General features: G+C 39.6%; 1 protein-coding gene across 2 annotated transcripts; it reads right to left on the minus strand.

The window, feature by feature from the left end:
* Positions 1-2,950: 2,950 nt before the first annotated feature.
* Positions 2,951-18,534, minus strand: LOC119493439 (long-chain-fatty-acid--CoA ligase ACSBG2-like). Of its 2 annotated transcripts, none has more exons than XM_037778718.1 (15): positions 18,326-18,534; positions 16,517-16,582; positions 16,317-16,426; positions 14,035-14,318; positions 12,154-12,242; positions 10,821-10,941; positions 10,642-10,722; positions 10,365-10,514; positions 8,969-9,136; positions 8,704-8,885; positions 8,248-8,481; positions 6,546-6,763; positions 5,259-5,398; positions 4,932-5,175; positions 2,951-4,595 (listed from the first exon to the last, which is right to left on the minus strand). In XM_037778718.1, the coding sequence occupies exons 2-15, from the start codon at positions 16,570-16,572 to the stop codon at positions 4,504-4,506; spliced, it is 2,169 nt and encodes a 722-aa protein (XP_037634646.1). In that variant the 5' UTR covers positions 16,573-16,582; positions 18,326-18,534; the 3' UTR covers positions 2,951-4,503. The 2 variants fall into 2 exon arrangements, with proteins under 2 accessions (XP_037634646.1, XP_037634647.1); XM_037778719.1 differs by lacking the exon at positions 18,326-18,534 and adding an exon at positions 17,782-17,888.
* Between the last annotated feature and the right edge of the window lie 1,747 nt (positions 18,535-20,281).

Consider the following 20,281-nt stretch of genomic DNA (forward strand, 5'->3'; position numbering starts at 1 on the left):
AAGGTAAATAACGACACCTGGCAGGCATTGATTCAGGAGGTCAGAGGATGCAACATGCATTGAGGTACGTGAACAGAGAGTCGAGATGTATTGTCTCTTTATCTTTAGTTGCTGCATTTTAGATGAGGTGAAGATGTGAGCATTTACGTCATTCACAGGTAAATAATGTGTTTTCATCTCGTTCATTATCTCTGTTAGCAGAGAGGCATTTGCAAACCCAAAATTTTATGTACCAGTACCTTTTTTTTAATTGCTATACATTATGTTTTGATGTGATGTTTTGTCATTCAATACCAGGAAAGTGCCTCCCTGGAAATCCCCTTTCTCTCATTATAACCTCTCCCTGGGGTGTGTCTGGACTACTGGCCACTCACAGACACAAGACATAAGCTCCTAAGTAGTGTTTGAGTAACTATTATCTAATACACTGGGATATTTAAGCTACTTTTGGCAGATTTTCAGGTCTAAATCATTGCAATGCATGTTCTAATTAAGGATACTTTTCCCCCAATACCATATCCAATTTGTGTAGATGCCAAACACATTTGTGTACATGTTATATGACAAATGTATTTCTTACCGGTATTTCATTATTATTATTATTATTATTATTATTATTAGTAGTAGTAGTAGAGGTAGTATTTATTATTATTATTTGTAGTAGTAGTAGTATCAACACATGTATGGTTTGTTGCCTGCCACCCAAAACTGTTTGAGATACTTTAGTGCAGTATGTCTACTTCAATCTTTGGCATGTTTCATATATATTTGGCACGTTTTGGCGTGTTTTATATAATACAGCATAGTTTACTTGAACATTAATGATAAACAGGTACATATATATGCATATAGAGTATATAGTATATATATGGATATATATGGCTATATATATATTTTGTATGCCATATTTTGCCAATGCTTAATAGAGAACTATTAGGTGAGATTGAATCATGGTAAATGGTGAATGGATTTGCATTTATATAGCACCTTTCTAGTCTACCGAGCAATTTGGACATTTCGACATGCAGACTGGAGGAGCCAGGGATCGAACCACCGATATTTCGATTATTGGACGACACGCTCTATCTCCTGAGCCGCTGCCGCCCCGTCAACATGCATGATTGAATCACTTTCATACATTTAATATGCTGGAAACTTTGTTGGTTGGTCATGGGGCAATAAAAGTCTAATTTTCTTTATTGATATTTTTTTTATACAGTATATATATATTAACCTAAAGGTATTGGTAGAAAATGATGAAAAATTGGGTTAGAGGTCATGTAAGGCAGGGACCAGCCAGCGTTAAGTTAAAGATCTGTCTCCCTGTGTTCAGAGACACAGAGATGAGTGTGCCAGATGTATTATCATCCTCATCATCATCAACATTACTCTTTGTCAGGTGTAAAAGCGCCTCTGGCTAGTGTACGTGCAGCCCAACCCTATACAAACAGTTTAAAAGGTAAAAAAAATGCAGGAGGACAAGATGCTTAAGATATATTCTCCTCAGGAGATCACCTCCGGCTGAACCGAGACAGTTTTGCATGAAATACAACTTTATCTTGCGAGCAACACAACCATTTGTCCAAGAATGCAATCTGATATGTCTGAGAGTAAGTGGAGGGAATTTTTTGTTGATAACCTACTTTCACAATTTGTGGTGACGAAACAGATCTACAGCACAGCGCCAAAGAAATCAACAGGATCTGCAATCACGGTAAACAAATCATCAAATTCAATAATGTTAAACGGCTTTCGACGGCGTTCGTGCTTGCTCGCTCTAAATATACCTGAACGAGCATCGCTCAAAACAGTGAGGCGACACACGTCAGCTAAAAGCACAATATCACTCTATATTTCAGCTGCTTGGCAGTAATGTTAGCTGACCAGACGAAGGTCTCTCCATGAACATGATTTAGATCTGATCCTAGTGTTGGCTTTTCCTGCCTAAGTGCAGGCTGAAGCAGCGGGGCTCTGCAGCATGTCTCCTCTGCTCTCTCCGCCCGCAGCCGTAGAGAGCAGAGGAGACGCCGGCACCTGGTCGGTAACGAGAGGGTAACGTAACTCTCTGAAGAGCTCCGTCACTTCACAAGACACGGAAAAGCTCTGTTGGTCTGGAGGAACTGCAGCATTTATTTCTGCACAAACGTCCCCTGTGCATTCACTAGATATTCTCAGAGCTAAACTAACTCTTCTGCAGTGTGGAGTGAGCGCGCGTTCACGTCTAGAGGTGGAGCGAGACAGCGAGGACGCGCGTGCATTCTGAGTGAAGGAGAGCAGGCAGCGGAGACGAGGCTCCAGCCACACGCGAGCGCGCATATGCGAACGCGCATGTGTGGCGACCCGCTACATTTATACGCTTCAAAAGTTACAAATAGTCCCTTTAATAAAGTTAAAGCTAAAATGCTGATGTTTAGCAGGCTAGCGGCTATGTGTTGTTGCTATGTATGTTTCTGTGTACTGGCTGTAAAAACAAATATCTCTCTGGGACAGTTACTCTAAATGTGAACTAACAGCTAACGTTAGTAGCCTACACCATGCTGATATTTTTATGTTTACCATGTTCAACATCTTAGTTTAGCGTGCTAGTATGTATGCACAGACCTTAGCATACTAATATTTGCTAACACAAATAAATAATAATTTTGCAGGTATTTCATCATAAACCAAAGTATTGGGCAAATTGAAAATTTGTGGTAATGGTACGTCATTTTTTTAAATGCTGAAACACTTATCAAATATTTAACCATATATTTTGATAATTGATAGTTTATATCTTACGTCATTAATCAAGCAAAATGCCAAACATTTTCTGAATAATATAAGTAAATAAATAGCATAGAAGTAGTTCAGATCTGTCCGATATACACCGTAGCCTACACATTCACTGAATAAAAAAGTGATAATTTAAAAATGTATTTAAAAAAAGAAAAATGCACATATTTGAAACAGGTTTGGTCAATTTGTCCAAATCACTCACTTTTTTTATTGACAATCATGGAACATCTTAAAATAAACATTTACATTTTTGTCAAACTGTACATGGAGGAGCACAAATTAAAATGTATGCTTTAAAATTTGCATTTGTGATTGTAGAAATGATTAAACTATTGATATTCTTATAATCTTATTATAGACATATTTATTCAGACATAACCTCCATCCACTCTTGGATGTCTGCACCTTTTCTATGCTGATTATCTCACAACATGAACACTGGCAATTAATGCGGTAAAATCTTTAAATAGATATTGCTGCTTATGACCAAGACAGGAGAGTTTCATCTTGGCCACAGTGGATCACAAACTGTAAAAATGACGACAGACACCATCCAGTGTTTCACAATGTGATGGCATACAATTTACCTGTATGTGCCAACAGTAAATGGCAGGATTTGGCTCCGATTTCGATGTTTTATTTACAAAACGTGCACAGCTGCAGTGAAACCGTATGTACATTTAACAGCTTAAATATCGACTCAAAACAGACAACAGAAATATTAAAACATAGCACAAACCTCTATTCCATTAAAGGACCAGTGTGTAAGATTTAGTGGCATCTAGCGGTGAGGTTGCAGATTACAACCAACTGAATACCCCTCTGTTCACCATGGATGTATAAAGAAAGAAACTTGGCAAAATGGCTCAACTGGCGAGTGATAAATTACCCGGATCTTCTGGTGTAATTCTGCATCTATTGGGCCCATAGAGCAAAAGCACTAGCGTTTCCTTTAACTCCGCCTCCCAGCCCTCGGTCCAGCCTCGGACTGGGTCTCATTCACATGATGAAGGGAAATAACTCTGGATTCAGCTATTAGTTCATTTTACAGCTTTTAGGACGTAATGATTTAAATAAGGGCGATTCAAGTGTTCGTACTGGGAAGTTCATTAACCGTAAAAATAATTATGCGCTGATTTACAGATATTTCTTTCCCAATGTGAGTCTATGGGAAAAAAATATTTTTGGGCCCAATGGCATCACGTGACGGACACGGAAGTTGTAGTACCACCGTATGGCCACTATGAAAATTTGCTTCAAAGCCCGGCGCTCTTCCTGTGTGCTTGCCGCTCACCCCTCCCTTTACAAGCATGTTGGAGAACCACGATGGCCTTCAGGTAACATAACCGTTTGTCCGTTCTGCGTTACTGTCGATACATGGCGGAGCAACGTGGCGGACTCTGTGGAAGAGGACCAGCTCCCTATGTAGATATGAAGGGCTCATTCTAAGCTAACGAAAACACGATTCTTAGTTTCATGAATATTATATTCCATTTCTGCCAATAAATCCCCCTAAATCCAACACACTAGACCTTTAAATACAATCAGAATCAAGGTTCCCCCCCCTTTAAATTATAAACCTCTTTTACACCTTTAACATTCAGGTGAAAAGAGATTTATATATTTCTCAACACGACATCTGGGCACAACACAATGTTCATAAACTTGCCCTGCAGGTTTCTCACGGCCGCCTGTCGTCAGCATTATCTCATCTCCGTGCAGTACAGTCTACGGTCTTTCCGCGGCCACTGCATACAATTCGTTTATCGTCTCCTGGTACTTCTTCACAACAATGGGCCTCCTCAGTTTCATGGTGGGTCCTGCATAGACATTTAAAAAAAGAAAAAAACAGGTTAATTCAATGTAAATGTCAAGCTGAAGTCTGTGCTGAGTGACACCCACACAGTGATGACATTTCAGGAGCTTTAAAAATGTTTCCGAGGGAAAGATTTGATCGCTATCAAACAAACTTTACTGGAATGTTGTCTGGCATGTGGCACAGTCACAAGGCTTGTCTGATCAGGACATCACCCTGATTAAAAGCTGATTAAACTCGGTTAACAGCTGTAGTGACTACATAAATAATAATAGTGTTGTGTGCCGACCTTTGCTCCAGTTTTAATACCAAAAGGAGGAAGCAAAACAATGCAACTCACCCAGTTCTCCTCCTTCGACGGAGAAGTCTCGCTCCAGTAACACCCACTTCTGGATCTTCTGGGCGTTGGAGGTGGCTATGGCGTTGGCGCGCTCTACGCCTTCCTGAATGGCTTTGTAGATAGCTGGCTCCTTATTGGCTATTATCTCTGACACCTTGGTCGCCGTGACGCCATGCTGCTGGCAGAAACTCAAAGCCTCGGGGGTCAGCTCGTCCGTGGGCTCGCCGTTGTCGTCCACGACGCACTGTGGAAACAGAGATGGGTCATTATTGTTTGTTTTATTTATTCATTAGCTGTGACTGCATGCGGGGATGGAGGCCCGGTTACTTTGAGCGTGAGCATCATGGAGAGGAACTTCAGCTTGTCTCCGAGCAGCATGGCGTTGCTGATGATGGGCACCTCGGCCTTCACTGAGTCCTCGATGGGCACGGGAGGGATGTTCTCTCCACCGGCGGTGATGATCAGTTCTGTGCAAAGTAGACAGTTTAATTTTAGAAGAGTGTCACCTGTTAGACAATGTTCAGAGTGCAATGTTATAATTAAACACAACAACCTTTGACATTTTTGACTAAACACTGTATTGTGTCGTTTTCCTGGATTTTATGTGCAAATTTTTTTCTTTTTAAGCACAACCAGCAGTGGAAAAATATTCAGTTATCATCAAGTTACCACCCCCACTTCCTTTCACTACAAACTAATCTAAAATAAAATCTAAATGTAGAAAATGAAATGCAGAGAATGTGTTTTAGCATCAGATTATTGTCCTAAAAAGTGCACTCTCTCTTTCTCATTGTAGAGTACTTTAAGTTATCAGTACTTAATACCAATACAACAATGTAAAAATGCTGCAAGTCCTGCATTCAAAATCTTACTTAATTAAAAGTACAGAAGTATTTTCAGCAAATTGTAGTAAAGGTATCAAAAGTAAAGCTATTTGTTTTGCAGAAAAGTACATATTATATTACATATAGAATAGAATAGAAATTAACTTTGTTGTCTACCTTTCAAGTGCAAAAGACAGAAATTTGTGTGTGTTGAATCTGCTATTAAAAAGGGCAGGCTACATTATCATAACACATCCAGACAGGACACATTAAAACACATTTACATAAAAACACAATAGAAGCTCCATTAAAAGGATCAGTAGGTACTCGATGGTGAGGACTGAATCAAGGTTCTATAAATAGGTATAACGTGCTGTGTGCAGAGGTAGCAAGCTGGCTTCAATAAGTGTCTGTCCTTACTGATTACGATATTTTATGGCAACAGAAACAAACAATTTTTAATAGATTTTTTTCTTTGCACAGGGTACTCTGCACCTTTGCCCCGAGGGCAGTAGATTAGTGGTACTTGTTTGCGGCCTGTAATTGTACTTTCCAGTTTGACTACTTTGGAAAGTGTTGTCTTGCTTTTGACACTTAAGTGCTAGAGCCAGGATGCAATGTTAAAAGTCAGATATGATATTAACAGATTCATTTTAATACTGATGCATCAAAGTGTAGGCAGCATTTTACTGTTGTGGCTGGTGGAGGTCAATATTGTTTTAACTACTTTATATACAGTTAGGTAGTAGGCTATAGTCCTGTGGGCCCCTCCAAAGGGACTACAGCTCACCTTTGATCCTTCCTGTGATGTACAGGAAGTCATTCTGGTCGTGTCGTCCCAGATCTCCAGAGTGCAGCCAGCCGTCGTCGTCGAGAGCCTCTATTGTTTTTTCCGGCATGTCCAGGTAGCCCATGAAGACGTGCCGACCCCAGAAACAGATCTCTCCACTCCCGTCCTCATCTGGGTTCTCCAGCTTCGTCTTGCAGCCCGGCATCACTTTTCCACAGCTGGAGAGACAGATCAGAAGTCAACAACAGGCTCATTTAGACCTGACCTGAGCTGACCTGACTAAAGTTGCACTACAACCGCACCCCTACTAAGCACAGGGTGCAGCGACTGTAACCTTGCAAATGATATAGCTCAGATAGTGGAGAGGGAGGAGAATGCTACACTGTATAGCACTGTTCATGCAAAGATGAAGCCCAAAGTGCTTTACACAGGATTAAAAGAAAATTGTTAGATTTTATTATGGGCACAAAACTGGAACAAACACATCCCAAATACTGTAGGAAGATGTTGCACACTGTAGTTAGGAAACATCACAAACTCGTGCAAAACGTCACATGGACTTCACCAGATATTAGTTAACCATCATCCCAACTCTGCTGCAGGACAAACTCTCTCAGCTGAACGTGCACAACTACACCTGCAGGTGGATGACAGACTGAAGCTGGGGAAACACGTCTCAGAGTCCCAGACCTTCAGCACTGAACTGGTTACCCTCAAGGCTGCGTTCTTTCCACTCTGCTCTTCTCCCTGTACACCAACGGCTGCACCTCCAGTCATCAGTCCGTCCAGCTCGTGAAGTTCGTGGATGACACCAACCTCATTGGGCTCATCTCTGGTGGGGAGGAGTCTGCCTACAAGTGACTATCTGATGACCTGGTGCGGTCAGAACAACTTAGAGGTAAACGCTCTTAAGACACTGGAGATGGTTGAGGATTTGAGGGAAGAATGCAGCACCACCCGCCCCCATCACCCTGTGTGACTCCCCAGTCAACACTGTGGAGTCCTTCTGCTTGCTGGGCTACATCATCACCCAGGATCTCAAGTGGGAGCTGAACATCAGCACCCTCATCAAAAAAGCACCACAGAGGATGTACTTCCTGCGGCAGCTGAAGAAGTTCAACCTGCCACAGACAATGATGGTGCTCCTCTACACTGCCATCATCTTCACCTCCTTGATCACCATCCCGCACGCTGCTGCTACAGCCAAGGACAAGGGCTGGCTCTGTCATCCCTCCAGGACCTGTACGCCTCCAGGACCCTGGGGCGGGCAGGAAAGATTGTAGCCGATCCCTCACACCCTGGACACAAACTCTTTGAATCACTTTCCTCTGGCGGGAAGCTGCGGTCCATCAGGACCAAAACCTCATGACCCACAAGAAGAGCAGTTTCTTCCCATCTGCAGCTGGCCTCATCAACATGGCTCGGGACCCCCACTGACACAGACTCAGAGCTAAGGAGTGGGCTACAGACGTCTGGTAAGCTCACTTCTTTCTAACGCCACACTGCCAGATTTTTTCATTTTCAAACTTGTAGTCTTCAACCAACTGACCCGGCGCTGCCTCAATGTGTAAAATCTGTGGAGTTCCCTTTCAAGTAAAATGTTCACTGGAGAGAAAATTACAGGTTGTCACAGCATCTCGTAGCATTCTAACACATTTTTAATTATAGTTGACACGTTCCATAATGCATTGCTGCTGCTGACCTTGTCATGCGGTATTCAGTGTCACTGGAGAGGGCGTGCGGGCCGGAGCTTTCACTCATGCCGTATAGCTCCAACAAAGGGATGTTCAGGCTCATGAAGTACTCCAGAGTCTCTTTGGTGATGGGGGCGGCGCCCGTGAAGCAGAACCTGCAGCGGTCTAAGCCCAGCGCATCACGGACCTTCTTCAAGACCAGATTATTAGCCAGCATGAAGCCCCACGGCACCCGATTCTCCCTGTAACCCAAAAGATAAAGTCAAATTCACACCCGTTATATATGTTGAAGTTAAGATTTGTTAGGAATTAAAAACTGGGCCCACTGACTTTTCATCTAGCGCCAAGCACGCAGAGCTAATGTCATTCCCATCAGCCTGAGCTGTACTTTGAGTTTACTGCTAATTAGCAAATGTTAGCATACTATCATGAATTCTAACAAAGCATCTTTGCTGCTGTCTCACCCGCTCATGACACTGTAGTTGTACTGCAGGCCGATGGACTTGGCCCAGTCGCCGATTGCCCTCTTCATTGGGGATACCTTGGCCACCGTAGCTCTCATCTTCTCCTGCATCTTCTCCCACACACGAGGAACCCCCAGGAAACAAGTTGGACGAGCTTCTTTCAGTGTGTTTACTAAGGAGCCCTGGGAAAATTATTGGGGATTATAGTCAAAATAGGAGACCTTCATTATTAATTCTGTGTTTATACAACAGTAGGCATCCTTACCTTGAGGGCGTCTGGCTCTGCAAAGTAGGTGGTCATGGCAAAATGAACACCCAACCAAATGTCAACGAGCTGGGCTGCCACGTGGCTGAGCGGCAGGTAACTGACCACGACCTCCTCAGCGGGTTTAAAACTGAGCATGGAAGATGCCATGTGGACTGTCCATGTCAGCTGCACATTAAAAATGGGAGAGGAGTCAAAACAGAGTTTTTTATTCAAATATTTTTCTTTAATTTTCACAAAACAAGTCTGCGAACAACAGGCTCTTATCGGTATCTTATAAAACGTAGCCAATAGTAGTATGGTTTAGCTGTCTGCGGTGTATCTTTACATCCACCAGCTAGCGTTTATGAGATGGCGGTGCAGTGGTTTTTCCATTTGAGGAGAATCCGTCATCAAGCAAGCAATGTAGAGGAGGCAACAACTGCAGCTGGGTTAGCTGTGATCTTTAAGTCCTCGGGGACCGCCCCACATATGGCGGTGAAAAGGTTGGGATCAATAACTTTATAGATTTTTATTTTATTTGAAAAAATATTCTCTTGATGGAGGCAGGAAAAAAGTGAGTTTGTAATTAAAGTGCTACCTGCAAGATAGTATTTGATGCGTTAGCATAGATATATCTTGTAGCAGTTTCTGGAGTTCCTCAGGGTTCCATGTTGGGTCCTCTTCTTCTTTCCATTTAAATTAACAAACACTTAATTGGATGGTGTTAAAATGCTCCCAAAAGTCTGGTTTAGGAAAATGTCTGTTATTCCTACTATTAATCTAAATATCGATCAAAGCCTGCAGTAAAACTCTTCCCAACGCAGAAACCACAAACACACCAACTGCCTTTTATTCAGCTGTGTTCATGTTTTTGTCGATTTTACTATTACTTTTAATTTAAACCTACCTCTGTCTAACATATTATGTATTATTTTTGTGTTTATATACATGTCACATGCTGTTTTCTACCTTATGTGACCATAATCGCTATTTATTTATTACTTTATTTTACTTTAATCACAATCTCTTTCACATTCAAAAGCCTAGCATGTCTAAGTAAAGGTTTCAGTCAAGCAAAAATAGCAAACAAATGCCAGACATTATCTGGTTCCAGCTTCTCAAATGAAATCATTTGTTGCTTTTCTTTGTCATACATATCATCGTAAATTGAACGTCATTGTGTTTTGGACTTTTGGTCGAACAAAACAAGACATTTGAAGATGTCATGTTGTGTTCATGTTGGGAAGTTGTGATGTGCAGTTTTTCACAGATTGTTTTACTTTTTTAATAATCTAAATGATATTATATTAATCGATAATGAAAACAATCAATTCAGCCCTAACAAGGAATAACATATAAAAAGTTAAAACAATAAAAGCCACAAAAGGGAAAGTAATTTGTCTAGATAACTCACATTGTCATGGCTCAACATGACTCCTTTAGGGTTGCCAGTAGTTCCAGATGTGAAGATGAGAGTACAGCACTCGTTGACCCGAAGACTGTCAATCACAGCATCCAGCTGCTCGTCAGGTACGTCCTCTCCCTGCTTCATGAACTCTGCCCACTACACAAATTAAGAGATTATATAAAAAAAAGTGTGTCTAAATCCAGACTGAACTGTACTGAACAACAGTACTGTACTGTAGTGCACTTTAACACGTTTGAGTTCAGTGTTTGCTGAGTGAACGTACTGTATACAGGAATGGTGCTTTCTGCTTCAGCTCGCCTTTATACTGGACAATAGCTTTCAGGTGAGGTAGTTGATCTTTAACCTGTTGGGAAAGACAAAATGAAACAAAGGCATGTGAGGACACATTTTTTTTTAATCTTTGCAAATAGTCAATACAGGCGCTCTAATAAATTTCCTGACCTGCAGGATTTTGTCGAGCTGTTTCTGGTTTTCCACAACCATGATGTTGGCCTCACAGCTCTCAGCCACATAGCGACAAGCTTCGGGCGAGTTGGTGGTGTAAATTCCAGTTGCCAGACCCCTACGGCACAAATTTCCTTGCATGATTCACTGTGTATTTTGCTCATTTGCCAACAGTTTGTATCACAAATAATTTTTCAGAGACTGAGCAGAAATGACTGAAGTTAGTATTTGATATATTCATTCATTATTCTTTTTTTTTTTTAAACCTTATAGTTTAACCAGGAAAACTCCTGTCCAAAATAGGCAGCATTGACAATGAGTGACAAACATAAGACAGATAACACAAGAATAATGCGACAATCAAACCGTAAATAAAGATTTTATCCTCGAAACAATCTAAATGGCATTTTAAAACAACCGAAGAGCTGTTAACCAATCTAAAACAACACATCAAGAATCTAAAATATCCCAAAACATCAACAGCCAGAAGATAAAACATTCAGTTTCTGCATTAAAGCTGCAGTAGGTAAGTTGTAAAATGAGAAAGTTTATGACTCGGCCACCATATTGAAAACAGTCGAGCCAAAACCAAGTACCACCCACCGGCCCGAGCAAACTTTCTCATTTTACAGCTAAACAGTACACTACAAGATCTTTCTAAAAACTCACAAGGAGAGAAATAGGCATTAAAGTAACAGAATATTGATTCATATTTGATCAGCGCTGCCTAGTTTGACCGTTTGATCAGAGTTCGCGAGTTTCGAGAGCAGTGATTGACAGCTACATTAGAGACTCCTCGGCTGTAATTGGTTGTTTTCCTTCGGGCATGTTGAAATCTTCAAATGCCATTAGGAGTACCTGAGGACACCGGAAGAGGAACATGTCTCATGCAAAACTGTCAGGACATAGTGACAGGTTTATAAAAATAACTTTTTATCACATTTGCTCAAAGTTACCGACGGCAGCTTTAATGATTTTTATTTTATACTTTTATTTTACTGGATATCTCATCTACTGCAGGAATTAAAGTTGCAAAATAACATGTTTTTGTAAGTGAATCTGTGTGACATTTAAGTCTTTGAATAGATGCATTAACTACACAAGTTAAATGATATGCATTCATCTGAGGACAACGGCTGGATTCAAGCTTAACACGCACATTCGGCCTCCTGAGAATTTAAAAAAGGCGTGCGGGCGGGGACACAGAGATGAGTTTTGAGATAAGCATGGCCAGAGATAAAAGTGCAGCGTCAGGTGAAACAATGCTGAGGCATCTCTACGGGTCAAAATGGAATTTAATCTCTCTCAGCTCAATTAAATGTGATCTTACCCGGCAAAGATGCAGCCGACGTCTGAGATGAACCATTCGGGCGAGTTGAATCCCAGGATCCCCACGCCATGGAAACGCTCCAGCCCCAACTAAAAAGAAGACAAGTTATTGTTGCATGTATCTTTAATGACACAGTAGCACATTGCCTCCATTACTCTTGACCTACATGTAGTTTCAAAAGCCACTCCGCCTCATGAAACAGTAGACGTAACATAAGCTGTGAATTTCACACACCCAAGTGTTAATTTTCACACCACCGAGGACGCAGTGAGAGCAGGGAGGAAATACTGAGGTACTGTTTACAAAACAGGTGCAAACAGGAGCTGAAGGTGTTGTGGAGCTTGTAATACCTGTAATATACTCCATGTGCAATGCACAAATGTAGGATATTACATACAGTGCAGGCAGAAAGTAATATATACTGTAGTGGAGTATTTCTTTGGAGTATGACTTGGTGGCTTTAAGGGTGTTTGAGGGTGTTCATATTCATATTGGGTGCAGATTTTATAGCATGTTTTTATCCCTAGTCCTCCAGTTTTAGGAGAATAATGATTCTAAACATATAAACACGGCAAACCAAGACCTTTTTACTTCCCAACAGGTTATGTATGTGCTGCAGATGGCTGCAGTAAAAGTCTGGAAGATCATCACTGTTAAAGATGAGTGTCTGTCTTTGGGTCGTTTTATCAAAAATGATGACCTTATGGCAACTTGTCCACTTAGTTCCTTTTAAAGTTTGTTATATATGTAATATGCACATATACATATGTACATAGGACTACAGTTTGTATAAAAATAGGCTACAACTCTTTCACAGTTGACCCAAAACGGATGTAAACACCCTTAAATTAAAGCTAAATGACAACTGGTAACACTTTATAAAAAACATAATTTATAAATGGTAAATTGATTAATTAAACTTAGTTATTTTACTGTTAACAAACAACAAAATGATAATTAAAAATGTTTACTAAATATTAGTAATGCTATAATTTATGTAATTTTAACAGTTTATTGTTACACACATAAGATTTTATATACTCTCTATATATATAATATATAAGTATGGTTGAATGATTAAGATATTATTTGTAAACCTTAAAGAAATTGTCTGTAAAACATCTATAAATATTACATAGATAGATATTTGTAACACTTTTAATAATTGGTTTGTATACCCTCTATAAACATTATTTGGATGGCTGTTATAAAGTTGCAACTCATGATTATAATACCTTTGTTAAATGGTTAATAAATACTTTGTAAAGCGTCTATAAACATTATTTAGATAAATAGTTAATACTTTGTCAGTGGTTAATAATTGGTTTCTGGTCCATCTAGCTATGTAATGTTTATAGATGTTTTATAAACAATTTCTTAAAAGTTTACAAATCATTTAGTAATCACTAACAAATACTTGATATAGTATATAAAATGTTATAATGTGTGCAACAAAAAACTGTTAATAAATAGTTTACTAATGTAATCAGAGTGTAATTATTTTCAACTCTTATCAGCTATGATACAATATATAATCTATAAACTAATTATGTCATATTACACAAACTTATGATACAATAATAGAAATTATACCATTACTAATAATCAGTAAACATTATTATCATTTCAGTTTGTTAACAGTAAAATAACTATTAAGTAAGTTTAATTAATTATCAATTTACTGTTTATAAATGAGATTTATTATAAATTGTTACCAGACAACTTAACACAGTTAATGTTTCACTCAAAAACTAATGTGCTGGACTAGAGAACTAAAAACAAATGTGCCACTGCCAAAGTATTTCCTGATTGTACTGTAATAACAGTATAGTTTGTTTGTACAATATATGCAGAACAAGTCAATTTGCAGAACAAACAAACCTTGAGGAAACTCTTAGCTGCGGCCCGGCACTGATCATAGTACTGCCTCCACGTCAGGGTCACCCACCGGCCCCCTGCTTTGGAAGCCAAGGCTGGAAAATCCCCGAACGTCTCCACTGTGTCCTGGAACAGCTGATGGACGGTCCGGGGAGTCTCCGAGGCCGGACCCGAGCCCTCCATCCTCAGCTTGACCGCCTTGTCTCTGCTGGTGCACCATAGCTGGTCAGCTGGGGCCAGACGTGCAGGAGGCAAATTCGCCAACAAGGGAACTGCCTTGGGCTCTTCTGTATTGGGACAACAAGGGCAGCTGTATTTACCCGCCATTAATGACAAGTTAAGTTCCCTGTACCGCACCGAGACACAGCAAGCGTTAGAAGAAGAGTCGGGTGTATTTGAGGACTGCAGACATCTCTGGAGGACGCTCTCCTGATGTGTCAATGCAACAGGATTTGCAGGTTGTACGGTGAACATGTGACGCTATACTGTCACCTGAGACAAACCAGGAATGTCAATACCTACCAATCAGGTTTGGTTAGAGGAAGTTGGTGAGAGCATCAAATAACACAGACACAATACTGCTTTGTAAGTTTTATAGTTTGTTTGTGTAGCTATAAAGCCCTGCTTTTAATCTTTTTTTTATTGTACTTAATGTTATTTTCTTTTCCGCCATCACCAGTCTGCTAAAACTCTACAGTAGGATGTTATGGATTCATTTGCTCCTTCCTTTTGCTAAATCTTTGTTTGGTCTTCTGCAAAAAGGGAAAAATCTGTTTTTACCATGCTGTCAGCTTCCTGCAAAAACTCCTAAAACATGTAACACGTTAGCCCACGAGCTATCGTTACACCTCTTTGACTCTGAGGTGCAGTTTCCTCTTCAGCGTAAGGCATGTGGCTGTACAGTCAGTACTTCAAGTCTAATATCCAAACTTCCGTCTGCTTTTAAAACAATTGTTTTCATTAAAGGTCACAAACTTTTCAAAGACCTCGGTGCATCATGTGATACAGTGGAACTGCATCTAAAAACACCCACAAGGCTTTTCAGACGCACCAGACCATCAGACTGGTTCAGATCACTCTACTTCTTAACATGTTATCGATCTTCTTCCTTATTTTTCCCTTTTTCATTGTCCTTGGTTATATAATCCACAAACACATGCTGCTATTTCCCTTTAAATTTCAGCTACCCAGCTGTTTACAGCCTCTCGGACTTTAAAAAACGCAAAAAACAATGAACTCTGAGTGACAACAAGTACAAAATAATGATCCATCTGAACGCCAAACCTGCAGCTAACAACGAGGGGAGTTCTCTGAGTCCAGTTTGAGGGTTAAATGTTTGTTTTGGGGTGTCATTTGAAGAGCTTTCTAAATGTTCTTTTTGTTTTGTTTACTTGACAATCCTGCTGATTTAATGCACTGCATAAGTATCTTGCCCTTCATGCAGCTGCTAGTAGTAGTGGCTTTTTTTGGCCTTTGACCTTTTAAAGCGACATAATGTCTATTCACGGCTCTCTTCCACTGGTTGTACGTGTTTCAAGACGTATGTTTACCTAAAGAGTGATGCAGCCTTCTCAGATTGTATCATCACATCAACTTGCTGCTTCACATGCAACCAATAACCTGACGCACAAAACAAAAACGGAGGGTTGAATAAAGATGATTAAGTTGATTTCAGCTCCTCAGTGTTAGTTTGTATTTGTTTGCTCATAGAAAACAAAGGAAAATCCCCACACATAAAATTCACCTCTGCGATACCGTTTGATTATTTTATCTAGACCTTTCTCACGGTACACTTAGACACACATATACAGTATATTTGGCAATAAAAAAGGGGAATGAAGAGGAATCTTCATTTGTTTTCTCTGGGTGTTTTTATGGGAATGTGGATCTTTCAGATCATTTTGAGGAGTGACTCTGGTTTGCATGTTTCACATGTTATCGTTGAGTGTGTCATGCAGTGTGGGACTCGCACAGGTCTGGTCTTGGTCTTGTCTCGGTTTCGATACACTCTGGTCTTGGTCACGACTTGGTCTCGGTTTAGGTGGTCTTGACTACAACACTGCGTATCATTTCAATCGTTTTTAGAGGCCTGAAGAGGTAAAACTATCCAGAATTTCACAATAAAAGACAACAGAATTGAATTTGTCTCAGCCCTGAAACACTTTGGGAACCACTGTGCTCTACAATCAGCAGCCCGATAAGTATAAAAGCATCTTGTTTTCAGAAACTTTCCCTTTTCACATCAGAGTAGTTCCTCTCTGGTAACGTTGCACTCGCTCTCTTACCCAGTGAAAGTCCTTCAGTGGCTTCCTCCAGCTCAGATGTTACATGGAGCTCAGCTGGGGTGGCTCCTCCGTTGAGGATGAGAGTGGAGTGGGTCTTTTGGGTGGAGATGCTGTGGATATAAACATCATTTTTAGATCCATAGAACGAATGGATCAAATCAACATGATAATAAAGATTTGACATGCATCATTCTACATACCTCTCAGCCATGACTGCGACACCATTGCTGTTAACCAAACCCTCGTGGACACTCATCTCGTATTTGCTGGAAAAACAGAGAAAGCTATCTTCAATGGGCGTGAAGTTAAATAAGCAATAAAACACTTCAGATATCCTCCACGCAGATAAGATTGACTATTATGAAACAGCACCGCTCTGGTCATTTATACTGACACTCACCAAAGTCACTGCAACAGGTCAGAGCCAATGACCGCCATCGCCAAATGTCGAAACTCTGAATACTGTGCCAGAAGGCATTGCAGGACATCTGCATGCATTCATACCCTTTGACCAAAATTATCACACTTGGAAGCACAATAAACTGCATCTCAGTCAAGGCTCAGTTAATTAAAGGTCCCGTATCATGCTAATTTTCAGGTTCATACTTTATGTATTTTGGGATTCTACTAGAACATATTTACATGCTTTAATGTATAAAAAACATTTATTTTTCTCATACTGTCTGCCTGAATATACCTGTATTTAACCTTTGTCTGAAACGCTCCGTTTTAGCATATTTCAACGGAATTTTCATGAAGAAAAACAATTCAACAGAATTGTGTTGCTAGGCAACAGCTCGGGTCCATGGTTACTTCCTGTCAGCTGATGTCATTCTCATAGGCTTCATCCAAAAACACATACTATGCACTACATACCCAATACGTGTACCATCGTTCAACATACTGCATTGCATCTTGGGATATTTATGCCGCTGTAGTGTCGTTGCATACTGTAATATTTCACCGGAAATAGTATGCAATTCGCGTACTACTGGTTTCATACTAAGGTTTCCGACATGCTAAAAAATCTGACATACTGTTTTAGCATACTAAAATAGCATTTCAGACGCAACCATGGTCTATATATTGTAGATTTGTGACATAACAAAGTTACAGAATTCCTGACAGCTTGTTTGAAAGGCTCAGTTTCTAAATACGGGCTGTGAGTTGAGCGATTCCATACTTTCATAGTATTTATACAGCACTTAAACTTGCTTTATAATAAAAAAAATTGCAAACTGCAAATAAGCAACACATTCACTGACATATGTCCTGATACAGTTGTAATAAAATCATATTAGATAAAGATCTGTCGACCAGGCAGACTCTCAGTCTGACCTCTAGTTCTTAACTTTGGTCAAAATATTATCTGGATCAAAGTTCACACGACTTACAAAACTACAGTGTGGCAACGATTTCATTCATGACTCGGAGATTTGTACATTACCCAGACAGCAGACGTTACCTTTGAAGACAACTTTGTGTGTTAAATCTTCTGGTAAAAAATGAGTAGAAGTCCTACAGTCCCATAGGATAAACTTAAAGAGTCCAGAGTACATACAGTATGTTTAGTCTCAGTATGTCAGAATGAGATCCAGCTGTTTGTTTAGTTTTTCATGTGAGCCAATCGGGTGATTTAAAGAACGACTCCGTCTCTGTTGACCAAACAGTTAAAGCTCAAGCAGCTTGCTCACATCAGATGAGGGTTATTTCCATCTCTTAGTCACTTGTGTTTTTCTCAAAACATATTTACCATATAGTACAAACCCCCGGAGGCTGGAGCATTCAGTTCGCTTCTGTCAATACATCTTCAGTGTATTTTTCTCAGCCTTAAAATCTTAAATTAAATGGTGAAATTCATTTACTGTTCAGCTGAAGCAGAAAAAGAGAAACAGATATTTTCTTTGTGCATCATCCTCAAATAAGACATGCAGTCACCATAGCAACTTATCACAACAAAGGACATACATTGTAACATCCAAAAAGCATACAATTTGAACTTTTCCTACCTTCTCCTGGGACAGAGCTGATTGACTGAAGCTGTCAGATGCCTGGATCTTGTCTCAGACCAGGATCAACCTTTGCTCGGCGCAGGTGCTCGACTGTTGCCCCCTGGAGAGAATATCAGCCTATAGAAGGCATGAACGCATACCACCTTCCTCTGCACTCACACCTCACGTCCAGAGCTTTCCAGACTTTCGCAATCCTCCTGAAGGCCGCGTCAACCAGTTAAAGATCCACCAACAAGCTTGACCAAAGGTTATGACTCCTAGAGGTCAAGAAGACCTGGAAGCTGACGCACAAACAGTCTGCAGCATGTAGGAACCTGATTGTTTATATCAATTATACTAGCAGACAACAGACAGACAAAACCATTTAACAGTATAAAGTTGAACAGGGTGGGGTGTTATTGAGGCTCTTATCATCCGAAATCGACTTATGATGTCAAAGTCATTATCAGATATGCATGACAGGAACTAATGATAAAACTAGATAAGTTCTCTCAGGTTTATGAGGTGAAAGATGAGACTTTGAACGATAAAAAGTGTTATTCAAGTTGAGCAAAACTTATGCAACTCTCACCTTCTTCAACCAGATTGACACATCAAGAAAGAGGTGTCAACATGTTGGCAATACACGCTAAAATGCGTCTTTAAAAACTCCTTTTAATTCTTCCACCTCTCTATCTATGTCTTGGTTTAAATAAGTACATAAATGTCTAAAGATCAAACTCTGTCTTCTCGTTAGGTGTCATTAATACCGCCCTCGTTTCCTATTTGTCTTTTGTCTGTGTTTGACATTGTTTGATAAGTAAATATAGAGGAGAGTTCAACCCGGCTGGTCTCAAATGACCCACAGTTACCTCACTCACGGGCACCGCGTTGGTCACTGAACCACACCACCCAGTCACACCACATCTGTCCTGACTCCGACCCTCACTGCTAACATCTGGGCACGTGCCATCTGCAGAGGTTGCGGATAGTTAGTTGGGGGATTAATCGGTTCAATTTGAAAAGTGCTGCAGGTAATAAATATTATACAAATATTATATTGTGTGCCTTTAAACAGGGTTCTCAGTGTGAAAGAACCACAGATATGTTATATTAAAATACTGGTGCTGTGAAAAAGGGCCTCTTGTGAGTTATCTCACATACATCTATATTTTTGATGTGTTTAGTATGTTACTATTTATTTATCTTAATAAAATAGTTAAGTTAAAGTCTCTATAGGACAAATGAAGCATTTGCCAGTAATGAACACTCTGTCCATACATGTCAACACATTTTAAATCATTTACAGTGCAGTCGTCTTGAATATTCTTTTGTTTTATCATTAACTTCTCCACTATGTTGGAGGGGAAGGGTTGGTTATTTATTGTCATGGTATTATTATTATAATTTTCTTTTTTCTTTGGTTATTTATATGTATTGATTTATTATTATTATTATTAGACTTTTTTTTCTTGTTTGTATTAAACTGTATGTGTAAAAGTACAAAAGTATTAGCATCAAAATATACTCTAGGTACCAAAAGTAAAAAATTCAGAATATCACAAATTATATTACTGGATTATAAATATTGATATATTAATGTATTCATCACTTTAATGTTGCAGCTGGTAACGGTGGAGCTAATCTTTATTACCTCATATACTGTTGGTTAGTTAACCTATAATAATATGTCATACTTAATAATTTGGTATATGTAAATAAATGTAGTCGGGTAAAAAGTACAATATTTGGCTCCAAAATGTAGTGGAGTAAAAGCATAAAATGGAAATACTCAAGTAAAGTACCTCAAAATTGTACTTAAGTACAGCATTTGAGTAAATGCACTTAATTACATTCATCACTGCTACTAAATGAATAAATACATATTACAATTTTTTTAGTTTTACATTTTTATTCAATTTTTTGACATTTATTTTTTGTCTCGTTTTAATTATGTTTTTAATAAATTATTGA

Source organism: Sebastes umbrosus, chromosome 8 (assembly GCF_015220745.1).
Source record: "Sebastes umbrosus isolate fSebUmb1 chromosome 8, fSebUmb1.pri, whole genome shotgun sequence".
Taxonomy (NCBI): Eukaryota; Metazoa; Chordata; class Actinopteri; order Perciformes; family Sebastidae; genus Sebastes; species Sebastes umbrosus.